The sequence below is a fragment of the Heterodontus francisci genome, unplaced genomic scaffold (genome assembly GCF_036365525.1).
Source record: "Heterodontus francisci isolate sHetFra1 unplaced genomic scaffold, sHetFra1.hap1 HAP1_SCAFFOLD_882, whole genome shotgun sequence".
Classification (NCBI taxonomy): Eukaryota; Metazoa; Chordata; class Chondrichthyes; order Heterodontiformes; family Heterodontidae; genus Heterodontus; species Heterodontus francisci.
The window spans coordinates 93,519-106,018 of record NW_027141635.1 but is presented as its reverse complement, the minus strand read 5'-3'; the positions used below and the strand labels follow the sequence as shown (position 1 = coordinate 106,018).

At 50.3% G+C, this 12,500-nt stretch overlaps 1 protein-coding gene across 1 annotated transcript in view; it reads right to left on the bottom strand.

The window, feature by feature from the left end:
- The window catches only part of LOC137364259 (integrin alpha-D-like), a 79,060-nt gene that overhangs the window by 60,996 nt on the left and 5,564 nt on the right, over positions 1-12,500 (bottom strand). The window contains exons 2-5 of the mRNA XM_068027587.1: positions 3,059-3,176; positions 2,383-2,474; positions 649-704; positions 1-15 (exon numbers count right to left, since the gene is read on the bottom strand). The exon at positions 1-15 is cut by the window's left edge and continues 100 nt beyond it. Of these exons, the coding sequence (XP_067883688.1) occupies positions 1-15; positions 649-704; positions 2,383-2,474; positions 3,059-3,176 (281 nt within the window). The remainder of the gene's footprint in view (positions 16-648; positions 705-2,382; positions 2,475-3,058; positions 3,177-12,500) is intronic.

The window sequence follows — 12,500 nt, the reverse complement described above, 5'->3', positions numbered from 1 at the left end:
ACTTGGATTGCAGACCTAGAGGGCAGACAGACATCAGACAGGGCAGGATGGATACCCTCCCTTCACCTCCGCCTCCTACTCCTTCCGAGTCAGTACTGAGGGAGCGCCGCACTGTGGGAGGGTCAGTACTGAGGGAGTGCCACATTATGGGAGGGTCAGTACTGAGGGAGCGCCGCACTGTCGGAGGGTCAGTACTGAGGGAGTGCCGCACTGTCGGAGGAGCCGTCTTTCAGGGTGAGACAATAAACCGAGGGACCCCGTCTGCCCTCTCGGGTGGATGTCAAAGATCCCACGATTGGACGAAGGGCTGGGGGGGGGGTGCAGTGTGGAGGGAGATCTCCTGGGGCCCACCTTTCTCCCTTCGCCAACACGCCTCACCTCAAAAAATATAGACACAGGTTGTCAGGTTCATTTTGCTCATTATTTTGTGTTTGTGGGATCTTGCTGTGCGGCGAATGGCTTCCCAGGCTGCCTGTGCGGTAACTGTGACCGGGGGTTTCGCCAGGGGGGCTCGGAGAGTGGGGCGCCCTGGGTCTTTTTTTTCTCCCTCGGAATTCTGGCCTCACGCCCGGTACGCTGAAACGATCTTTAATCCCTTATTCCCGATCCTCGCCCCCTCGCTCTTTGTGTCCCGCAGCAGCTACTCACCACGAGTTGTGTCGCCGAGGCTTCCACAGTCAGCAGGCTGGCGTTGCCGAGGAGTCCTGTGGACAGATAACAGCAGACGGCGTCAGCTTGCGGGCTCACCCGTGGCATCCCTCGGAGTTTTGAGTGGTGGGGGTGTGGGAGGGGGGGGGGGTTAGGGGGAGGGCAGTCGGGTGAGGGAGGTGGGTGGGGGGGGGGGGGTGGAGATGCTCCAGAGAGGCACATCCTGAGCTCGGTTTGAGGCTGGCTGCTCTCGATGCGGAAGGCGGGGGCTGGTGGAGGTCAAAGGGTCGTCGAGTCCGTGCCGAATGGAGCGGGGGAGGGTCGTAGTGTCATAAGCTTCTTCTGACCAGAGCTCGTGGAGGGGTCAAGGAGGCTCCTGAGTGGGGAGGGGGTGTGGGATGGTGGAGTCAAGTGTTGTGCAGTTCAGCACACCCCCCCCCCCCCCGGGGGCAGTCGGGGTGACGGAGGGAGGGGCTGAGGGGGCGATGAGAGTGATTTCCCGCGAAGGGGCTCAGAACTCCAGCGGGGGAGCCCGGCTCCCTCGCTGTGACAAACGTGGGACGTCGCAGCGGGAAACTGGGCGGCAAACCTTGGAACGTTGGGGGAGACGCACAAGAGAACAAAGAACAGTACAGCACAGGAACAGGCCATTCGGCCCTCCAAGCCTGCGCCGCTCTTGAGAGAGAGAGCAGAGGGCAAAAATAAAATGGAGGGCACCGCCCTCGTCCTCCCTTGCGAAGCGAGGTGAGAACCTTCGGCACAGGGGGAAATTACTTTTATTTTCGATGCTGAACTGTTGTTGACCTCCTGCAAAGGAAGCTCTCTGCTTGGTAGAAGACAAATCTCACGCTCCAAATCAGTTAGCTTCTGTGTATCTGAATTGAGAAACAGGAAATAAAACCACCGAGGGCCCCCTCCCCCCTAATACCAGAACTCAGTAAGCTGAAGAAAATAATTGTCCCAGGGATTGAGGGACTTCGGTAAGTGCGGGGAAGAGCGGGATTAATTGGATAGATGTCAGACGTTCAGTACTGAGGGAGCGCCGCGCTGTCGGAGGGTCAGTACTGAGGGAGTGCCACACTGTCGGCGGGTCAGTACTGAGGGAGCGCCGCGCTGTCGGAGGGTCAGTACTGAGGGAGTGCCGCACTGTCGGAGGGTCAGTACTGAGGGAGTGCCGCGCTGTCGGAGGGTCAGTACTGAGGGAGTGCAGCACTGTCGGAGGGTCAGTACTGAGGGAGTGCAGCACTGTCGGAGGGTCAGTACTGAGGGAGTGCCGCGCTGTCGGAGGGTCAGTACTGAGGGAGTGCCGCACTGTCGGAGGGTCAGTACTGAGGGAGCGCCGCGCTGTCGGAGGGTCAGTACTGAGGGAGTGCCGCACTGTCGGAGGGTCAGTACTGAGGGAGTGCAGCACTGTCGGAGGGTCAGTACTGAGGGAGTGCCACGCTGCAATGCCAGGCTGGTTGTTTGTGATCAAATTGCAAGACTGTTACTTCCTGACATAAGACAAGAGATCAGCAGATGCAGATAAAGGCTGATAATATCTTCAAAGAGTTTCGATATGACAACACATTTTTCGACACAGTTTCAAAAAAACATGGCATAATATTCTGCCCCATAAACCACTTGTAACAATTGGTCATAGTCTCTGAGATCTCACTTGACATGAGTCCTTCCCTACTCAACCCCGATACCACGACAAAGAAAAGTTTAACATCACACCTTTCTTGAACCTACCATTTGCATCAATGGGTTCACAGTAGGGGGATTCAGCACTGCATCGGTAAAGCGTTGCATTTCCTGTTTGTAGGGGGGCACTTACAATAATCCTGCAGGGTGAGTATTAAACAGAAAATGAGTTAGCTGCGTCTCAGTGGGTCTCTCTCTCTCTCCCCTCTGACTCGCAAAAGTTGCACGCACTCCAGAAGCTTGAGCCACGCATTGTGCCTCCTTTACAAAACCGCGTTCTGCAGAGATCGCTGCTTCAATCGCTATCTCGCCACCGCTGCTGTCCCGGGTCTCTCTGTTCCTGCACCGCGCCTCCCCCACCCCCCCCCCCCCCACCCCATCATCACTTTCACAAATCGAACACAGGGCTTCGTGCTCCTTCGTAGCTCCTCTGCCCCACTGACCCCTTTAAACCGGCTTTAATTTTGCGAAACCTCTCGTGTGGTACAGCTTTTCCTTCGCGAGTCCATAGATGCAGCATCCGCCGCGGTACGTCAGCCGAGAACACAGGAGCCAGGGAGGGGGAAGCGGAGGAGGCCATTCAGCTCCTGGAGCCCGCTCCGCCATTCAACAAGATCCCGGCCAATCTCCCACCTCAACTCCACCTTCCCCGCCCACATCCCTTCAAATGCAGGCAGAGCCAGGGAGGTGGGTGTGGGGGGGCGGGGGAGGGGTGTGAACTCACCAGGGTTCCTGTTGGTTGCCAAACTGGAGGACTCGCTGCCCGAAAGCACCTTCCTTGTTGCCTGCGAAGATCTCAGGGCCTTCAGTGTCGATGTTGAAGCCGTGCGAAGGGACGGCGGCTGAGGGAGGAGGAGAAAGAGGGGAAGGCCCCGTTTAGAAAGACAGGCGGTTAACGTCTCGCGCCGTAACACGCAGAGAGGGGAGGGGTGGGGAGCACATCCCAGCATTGAGGGGAAAGGCGTTATGCAAATGCGCGTTTTCCCCTCTCATTAACATGCCCGGCCAGTGTTAGACGAGACCACGAAGAGCCACGTGTTAAATGTGACGAGGACAGAGAACTCAGTGACAGTGTACTGACCTCTGACAGTGCGGCACTCCCTCAGTACTGACCCTCCCACAGCACACTGCTGCCTCAGTCCTGGGAACCGGGGAACGTTGGCCGGGGGTGGGGGAGGGGAAGGTGTAGCTCAAGTCTCGGGCGTGTGTGAGAGTTGGAACCCACATCCCTCTGACTGAGAGGTGAGAGATAGAGACCAGAACGAATAAAACGGACGCTAAATAAGGGAGTGATCTTGAGCTGAGCAGTAAGCATGGAAGCTAATTTAATCTTTGGGGTGGTGCAGACTGCTGTGAGCTTTGGCACTGCTCCTGGTGTTTTGCAAATAGAGTCATAGAGTTATACAGCACAGAAACAGGCCATTCGGCCCATCGTCTCTGTGCCGGCCATCAAGCACCTATCTACACTAATCCCATTTTCCAGCACTTGACCCGCATTCTTGTATGCTATGGCATTTCAAATGCTCATCTAAATACTTCTGAAATGTTGTGAGGGTTCCTGCCTCTCCCACCTCTTCAGGCAGGGCGTTCCAGGTTCCAACCACCCTCTAGGTGAAATTTTCTTTCCTCAAATCCCCTCTAATCCTCCTGCCCCTTACCTTAAATCTATGCCTCCTGGTTGTTGACCCCTCCGCTAAGGGAAAAAAGTTTCTTCCTATCTACCCTATCTTTGCCCCTCATAATTTTGTATACCTCAATCAGGTCCCCCCTCAGCCTCCTCTGCTCTAACGAAAACAACCCGAGCCTTTTCAGTCTCTCTCCATAGCTGAAATGCTCCAGCCCAGGCAACATCCTGGTGAATCTCCTCTGCACCCTCTCCAGTGCAATCACATCCTTCCTATAGTGTGGTGCCCAGAACTGTACACAGTACTCCAGCTGTGGCCTAACTAGCGTTTTATACAGTTCCAACATAACCTCCCTGCTCTTATATTCTATGCCTCGGTTAATAAAGGCAAGTATCCCATATGCCTTCCTAACCACCTTATCTACCTGTGCTGCTGCCTTCAGTGATCTATGGACAAGTACACCAAGGTCCCTCTGACCCTCTGTATTTCCTAGGGTTCTACCATCCATTGTATATTCCCTTGCCTTGTTACTCCTCCCAAAATGCATCACCTCACACTTCTCAGGATTAAATTCCATTTGCCACTGCTCTGCCCATCTTACCAGCCCATCTATATCGTCCTGTAATCTAAGGCTTTCCTCCTCACCATTTACAACACCCATTTTCGTGTCATCTGTGAACTTTCTGATCATACCTCCTATATTCACGTCTAAATCATTAATGTACACTACAAACAGCAAGGGTCCCAGCACCGATCCCTGTGGTACACCACTGGTAACAGGCTTCCAATTGCAAAAACAACCCTCGACCATCACCCTCTGCCTCCTGCCACTAAGACAATTTTGGATCCAATTTGCCAAATTGCCCTGGATCCTATGGGTTCTTACCTTCTTAACCAATCTCCCATGTGGGACCTTATCAAAAGCCTTACTGAATCCATGTAGACTACATCAACTGCTTTACCCTCATCTACACATCTAGTCACCTCCTCGAAAAATTCAATCAAGTTAGTTAGAAACGATCTCCCCCTGACAAAGCCATGCTGACTATCCCTGATTAATCCCTGCCTCTCCAAGTGGAGATTAATCCTGTCCCTCAGAATCTTTTCCAATAGTTTTCCTACAACTGATGTTAGACTCACCGGCCTGTAATTATCTGGTTTATCCCTGCTACCCTTCTTGAATAATGGTACCACATTCACTGTCCTCCAGTCCTCTGGTACCTCTCCTGTGGCCAGAGAGGATTTGAAAATTTGTGTCAGAGCCCCTGCTATCTCCTCCCTTGCTTCACATAACAGCCCGGGATACATCTCATCTGGGCCTGGGGATTTATCCACTTTTAAGCCCACTAAAACAGCTAATACTTCCTCCCTTTCAATGCTAATTTGTTCAAGTATATCACAATCCCCCTCCCTGATCTCTACACCTACATCGTCCTTCTCTATTGTGAACGCAGTGTACAGTCTAAGTCAGTACACTGCCCAAATGAACGATTGAATCATGTGTACTGTACTTAGATTTCCAGAAGGCATTTGATCAGGTGCCACATCAAAGGTTATTGCGGAAAATAAAAGCTCATGGTGTAGGGGGTAACATATTGGCATGGATAGAAGATTGGCTGTCTAACAAGAGACAGAGAGTCGGCATAAATGGGTCATTTTCTGGTTGGCAAGATGTAACGAGTGGTGTGTCACAGGAATCTGTGCTGGGGCCTTTACTTTTTACAATTTATATAAATAACTTAGATGAAGGGCCCAAAGGTATGGTTGATAAATTTGCTATGACACAAAGATAGGTAAGAAAGTAACTTGTGAAAAGGACATAAGGAGGCTACAGAGGGATATAGATAGGTTAAGTGAGTGGGCAAAGACCTGGCAAATGGAGTATAATGTGGGAAAGTGGGAAATTGTCCACTTTGGCAGGAAGAATAAAAAAGAGGCATATTATCAAAATGGTGAGAGACTGCGGAGCTCTGAGATGCAGAGGGATCTGGGTGTCCGAGTACATGAATCGCAAAAGGTTAGTTTGCAGGTACAGCACATAATTAGGAAAGCTAATAGAATGTTGTCATTTATCACGAGGGGAATTGAATATAAAAGTAGGGAGGTTATGCTTCAGTTATACAGGGCATTGGTGAGACCACATCTGGAGTACTGTGTACAATACTGCTCTCCTTATTTAAGGAAGAATGTCAATATGTTGGAGGCAGTTCAGAGAAGGTTCACTAGACTAATACCTGGAATGAGTGGGCTGTCTTACGAGGAAAGATTGGACAGGCTAGGCTTGTACCCGCTGGAGTCTAGAAGAGAAAGAGGCGACTTGAGTGAAACATATAAGATCCCGAGGGGTCTTGACAGGGTGGATGTAGAAAGGATGTTTCCCCTTGTGGGAGAATCTAGAACTCGGGGTCACTGTTTAAATATATGGGGTCACCCATTTCAGACAGAGATGAGGAGAATTTGTTTTTCTCTCTGAGGGTTGTGAGTCTTTGGAATCCTCTCCCTCAAAAGGCAGTGGAAAGAGAGTCTTTGAATATTTTTAAGGCAGAGGTAGATAGATTCTCGATAAGCAAGGGGGTGAAAGATTATCGAGGGTAGGTGGAAATGTGGAGAAAGCAGTTCAGCCATGAACTTACTGAATGGCGGAGCAGGCTCGAGGGGCCGAGTGGCCTACTCCTGCTCCTAATTCATATGTGCGTATTTTCGTATGTGTTTATCTCCCTGTCTCTGTCTCTCAATTACCCTGTCGCTAAGCCACGAGTCACACTCCCAGCAGTTGGGCACAAAAGCCAGGGCTGGTACAATCAGTCCAATGCTGAGGGAGACGATGGCGTCTTGGTAATGTCACTGAGCTGGTGATCCAGGGGCACGGAGTCTGCCCTGGGTGCTGCTGGAGGTCAGGGAGTGTGTAGCTGGGAGTTTGGTGAGTGAGGGAGTTTGGTGAGGAGGGGATTTAAGAAAAAGCACAATGCCAAGAAGTGAACACAACAAAAGGTGGCAGGACAGGTGATGCGTCGTGGCTGCAGTATGTGGGAGCTCCCGGATGCCATGGCAACCCGGGTCTGCGGTAAGTGTCCGCGGCTTGAGGAGCTTCGGCTCGGAGTCATTGAGCCGGAGGCCGAGGTGCAGACACTGCGATGCACCGGGAGGGGCAGTGGGTGGGGGTGGTCGGGGAAAGTTGCCTGAACACTTTGTTCCAGAAGGCAGTCACGCCCCTTAGGATAGGACTGTCTGATTTGGTCAGTGGTCAGGGACAGGAGGACGTGACTGTCAGTCAGGCAGGTCAGGGGATCGAGAAGGAATGAGTGGAGGAGCCTCAGCCTTTGCAATTGAGCAACAAGTTCGAGGCCTCTTGCAGCTTGTACGGGCGAGGGCTGTCGTGTGGAATAGCGGGCTGACCATGGTACCATGGGTACAGGAAGCCATTCGAGTGAGGGAGGGAGCAAACAGGAATGTAGTGGTGGTAGGGGACAGTATAGTGAGGGGGATTAACACTGTTCGCTGCAGCAAAGAGTGAGAGTACAGACGGCTGTGTTGCCTGCCTGGTGCCAGGGTTCGGGACGTCTGCTCAGGGCTGGAGAGGAACTGACAGTGGGAGGGGGAGGATCCAGTCATTGTAGTCCATGTAGGTACCAACGACATTAGCAGGACAAGGAAAGAATTTCTCTGGATTGTTACCCCGAGTCGTTGTGCAAATTGGCACAGGGCAAATCAGATCCGAGAAATGAATGCGCGGCTCAGAGACCTGGTCTGGCAGAAGTGGGTTCCGCTTCGTGGGGCACTGGCGCCAGTACCGGGGAAAGTGGTGGCTGCACCGTTGGGACGGCCTACACCTGAACCGTGCTGGGGGCTGGTGTTCTAGCGAGCTGTGGGGAAGTGGAGGGGGGTTTGAAACTGAATAGTGGGAGCGAGGGATCAAATTGGGGAAGATGTGGTAAATCAAAGAGTAGTGACAAGGCAAGAGAGAAAGGTTTTAATATGGGAAAAGAGGAACAGACCGTGACAGGAAGGGACAGAGCGTACAAATCTAAGAGCAAGGCAGCAGTCAAGGCTAGAGGTTACAAAAATAATTAAAGGACAAAACTGAAGGCTCTGTATCTGAATGCACGTAGCATTTGAAACAAAACAGATGAACTGAGAGCGCAAATTGAAGTAAATAAGTACGATCTAATACCCATGACAGAGACATGGCCGCTGGACGATATAGATTGGGAGCTGAATATTGAAGGGTACGTCGCATTTGGGAAGGACAGGAAGCTCGGAAAAGGTGGAGGGGTAGCTCTGTTAATTAATGATGATATTAGCACATTAGAGACCTAAGTTCAGGAAACCAGAATGTAGAAGTGGTTTGGGTAGAGATGAGAAATGATAAAGGCAAGATGTCACTTGTGGGTGTGGTATACAGGCCCCCCCAACAGTAACGACACTGTGGGACGAGGGATAAAGGAAGAAATAATGGCAGCTTGTCAGAAAGGTATGGTGATAATCAGGGGGGATTCTAATCTACATATAGACTGGAAAAATCAGACGGGCAATGGCAGCCTAGTTGAGGAGTTCAGAGAACGTTCTCAGGTTAGTTTCTTAAAACAGCACCTTCTGGAGCCAACCAGAGAGCAGGCTATTCTAGACCTGCTATTGCGCAACGAGATAGGGATTAATGAATGACCTCATAGTGAAGCAGTCCCCAGGCAGCAGTGATCATAATATGATGAATTTTACATTCAGTTTGAGGGGGAGAAGAGTGGGTCCAAGACTAGTATTTTAAACCTAAATAAGGGCAATTATGAGGGCATGAAAGCAGAGCTAGCTAAAGTGACCTGGCAAATCAAGTTAAGGGATAGGTCGAAAGAGATGCAGTGGCAGACATTTAAGGGGATATTTCAGAATACACAGAATAGATACATTTCAACGAGAAAGAAAAATTCCGAGGGTGGAATTAGCTGTAAGTCAGGAAATGGAAGGGAGGGAGGAACTCAAGAAAATTACAATCACCAGGGAGGTGGTACTGAGCAAATTGTTGGAGCTGCGGGCTGACAAGTCCCCGGGTCCTGATGGACTTCATCCTAGGGTGTTAAAAGAAGTGGCTCGTGAGATACTTGATGCGTTGGTTTTAATTTTCCAAAATTCCCTAGATTCGGGGAAGGTTCCGTTAGATTGGAAAAGAGTGAAGGTAACTCCTTTATTCAAAAAGGGGGGGAGACAGAAATCCAGAAACTACAGGCCAGTTAGCTTAACATCTGTCTTAGGGCAAATGTTAGAATCTATTATTAAAGATGTTATAGCAGGGCATTTAGAATAATTCAAGGCAATCAGGCAGAGTCAACACGGTTTTGTGAAAGGGAAATCATGTTTGACCAATTTATTGGAGTTCTTTGAGGGAGTTACATGTGCTGTGGATAGAGGGGAACCAGTGGATGTACTGTACTTAGATTTCCAGAAGGCACTTGATAAGGTACCACATCGAAGGTTATTGCGGAAAATAAAAGCTCATGGTGTAGGGGGTAACATATTGGCATGGATAGAAGATTGGCTGTCTAACAGGAGACAGAGAGTATGCATAAATGGGTCATTTTCTGGTTGGCAAGATGTAACGAGTGGTGTGTCACAGGGATCTGTGCTGGAGCGTCCACTTTTTACAATTTATATAAATAACTTAGATGAAGGGACTGAAGGTATGGTTGATAAAGTTGCTGATGGCACAAAGATAGGTAAGAAAGTAACTTGTGAAAAGGACATAAGGAGGCTACAAAGGGATACAGATAGGGTAAGCGAGTGGGCAAAGACCTGGCAAATGGAGTATAATGTGGGAACGTGTGAAATTGTCCACTTTGGCAGGAAGAATAAAAAAGAGACATATTATCAAAATGGTGAGAGGTTGCGGAGCTCTGAGATGCAGAGGGACCTGGGTGTCCTAGTGCATAAATCACAAAAGGTTAGGATGCAGGAACAGCATGTAATTAGGAAAGCTAACAGAATGTTATTGGTTTTTTTTAGTTGACAACACGCTGAGGAGTGACAGACTGAAGGCAGAAATGCTGACTGTTGGTTTGCTGGTCTTTTGCGATCTATTCTGGGTGCCTGCTATTCGAGGAAGCAGCTTGTATCTGTCTGCGTGTCTTTAAGATGCTGCGGAATATGCAGGAGTAATCTCTTAACCATGTGGCTCGAAACACACAGGCCCTCAAGAGCGAAGCCACATTTCTCCCCCGCTGTTTCCCCCCTCCCCTCATCCCTGTAAATTTTTCGTCTTCCAGTATTTCTCCGATTCCCCCTTTTGATTCCCCCACCCACCACCGCCCCCCCGCACCACCCCCCCCCCCCCACCCCACCGTGTCCTAAGTCGCAACGAGTCCCGTTCACCCGTCACCCCCTGAGCTCGGCTCCCGGTCCGGTAAAACCTCGATTTTAAAATTCTCATCCTCGTTTACAAATCCCTCCATGGTCCCTCGCTCGTCCCTCCCTATCTCTGTAACCTCCTCCAGCCCCTACAACCCTCCCTATCTCTGAAACCTCCTCCAGCCCCGACAACCCTCCCTATCTCTGAAACCTCCTCCAGCCTCGACAACCCTCCCTGTCTCTATGTCGTCCTCCAGCCCCTACAACCCTCCCTATCTCTGTAACCTCCTCCATCCCCTCCAACCCTCCCTATCTCTGTAACCTTCTCCAGCCTCTACAACCCTCCCTATCTCTGTAACCTCCTCCAGCCCCCTACAACCCTCCCTATCTCTGTAACCTCCTCCAGTCCCCTACAACCCTCCCTATCTCTGTAACCTCCTCCAGCCCCTCCAACCCTCCCTATCTCTGTAACCTTCTCCAGTCCCCTACAACCCTCCCTATCTCTGTAACCTCCTCCAGTCCCCTACAACCCTCCCTATCTCTGTAACCTCCTCCAGCCCCTCCAACCCTCCCTATCTCTGTAACCTTCTCCAGTCCCCTACAAATGAAGACAATTTTTACCCTGTACCCATGTGAAATAATTACCAGTGCTAACATTTTTAATTGCAATTTTGACCAGTGACAGTGACTCAAATAATTTCTCCACCTTTACCCATCAAATCCCTTTTCTCTCCAACCCCGGGTTAGTTCCTCAATTTCTCAAGCCTGCAAGTTGGTTTCGATCAATGCATTAGCTCCTGTTTTACACCATCTCCCAGTTTCTTTCTGAGGTTATGACAGAACTAATAGTTAAACAGAAAGTACAACAATATGAGGACCTGGCATCATTTGACAAGTTTGCAGATAATTCAGATTGCAACTGAGAGCAAAACTTGCAGACAGGATGGTTTAGAGTAAAGCTCCCTCCACACTGTCCCCCATCAAACACTCCCCAGGACAGGTACAGTACGGGCGTGAGATACAGAGTAAAGCTCCCTCTACACTGTCCCCCATCAAACACTCCCAGGACAGGTACAGTATGGGGGTTAGATACAGAGTAAAGCTCCCTCTACACTGTCCCCATCAAACACTCCCAGGACAGGTACAGTACGGGGGTTAGATACAGAGTAAAGCTCCCTCTACACTGTCCCCATCAAACACTCCCAGGACAGGTACAGTACGGGGGTTAGATACAGAGTAAAGCTCCCTCTACACTGTCCCCATCAAACACTCCCCAGGACAGGTACAGTACGGGGGTTAGATACAGAGTAAAGCTCCCTCTACACTGTCCCCATCAAACACTCCCAGGACAGGTACAGTACGGGCGTGAGATACAGAGTAAAGCTCTCTCTACTCTGGGCTTTATAAATGGAGGCTGAAAAGGAAGGAAGGAAGTTATGAGGAACAGTGGTAGAATCGGGCAGAGTCAGCATGGATTTACGAAAGGGAAATCCTGCTTGACAAATCTACTGGAATTCTTCGATGAGGTAAATAGTTGAGTTGACGGAGGGGGGAGCCGGTGGATGTGGTTTATTTGGACTTTCAGAAGACTTTCGACAAAGTCCCACATAAGAGATTAGCGTGTAAAATTAAAGTACATGGGATTGGGGGCAGTGTCTTGCGCTGGATAGAAAATTAGTTGACAGCCAGGAAACCAGAGTCGGGATAAATGGGTCTTTTTCCGAACGGCAGGCAGTGACTAGTGGGGTACCGCAGGGATCGGTGCTAGGACCCCAGCTATTCACAATATATATTAATGATTTAGATGAGGGAACTAAATGTAATATCTCCAAATTTGCAGATGACAGAAAACTGGGTGAGAGGGGGAGTTGTGAGGAGGATGCAGAGAAGCTTCAGGGTGATTTGGACAGGTTGAGTGAGTGGGCTAATGCATGGCAAATGCAGTAGAATGTGGATAAATGTGAGGTTATCCACTTTGGTCGCAAAAACAGGAAGGAAGATTATTATCCGAACGGCTGTAAACTGAGAGAGGGGGAATATGCAGCCAGACCTGGGTGTTCTCGTACACCAGTCGCTGAAGGTGAGCGTGCAGGTGCGACGGGCGGTAGAAAAGGGCAAATGGTATGTTGGCCTTCACAGCGAGAGGATTCGAGTACAGGAGCAGGGATGTCTTGCTGCAGTTATACGGGGCCTTGGTGAGGTCACACC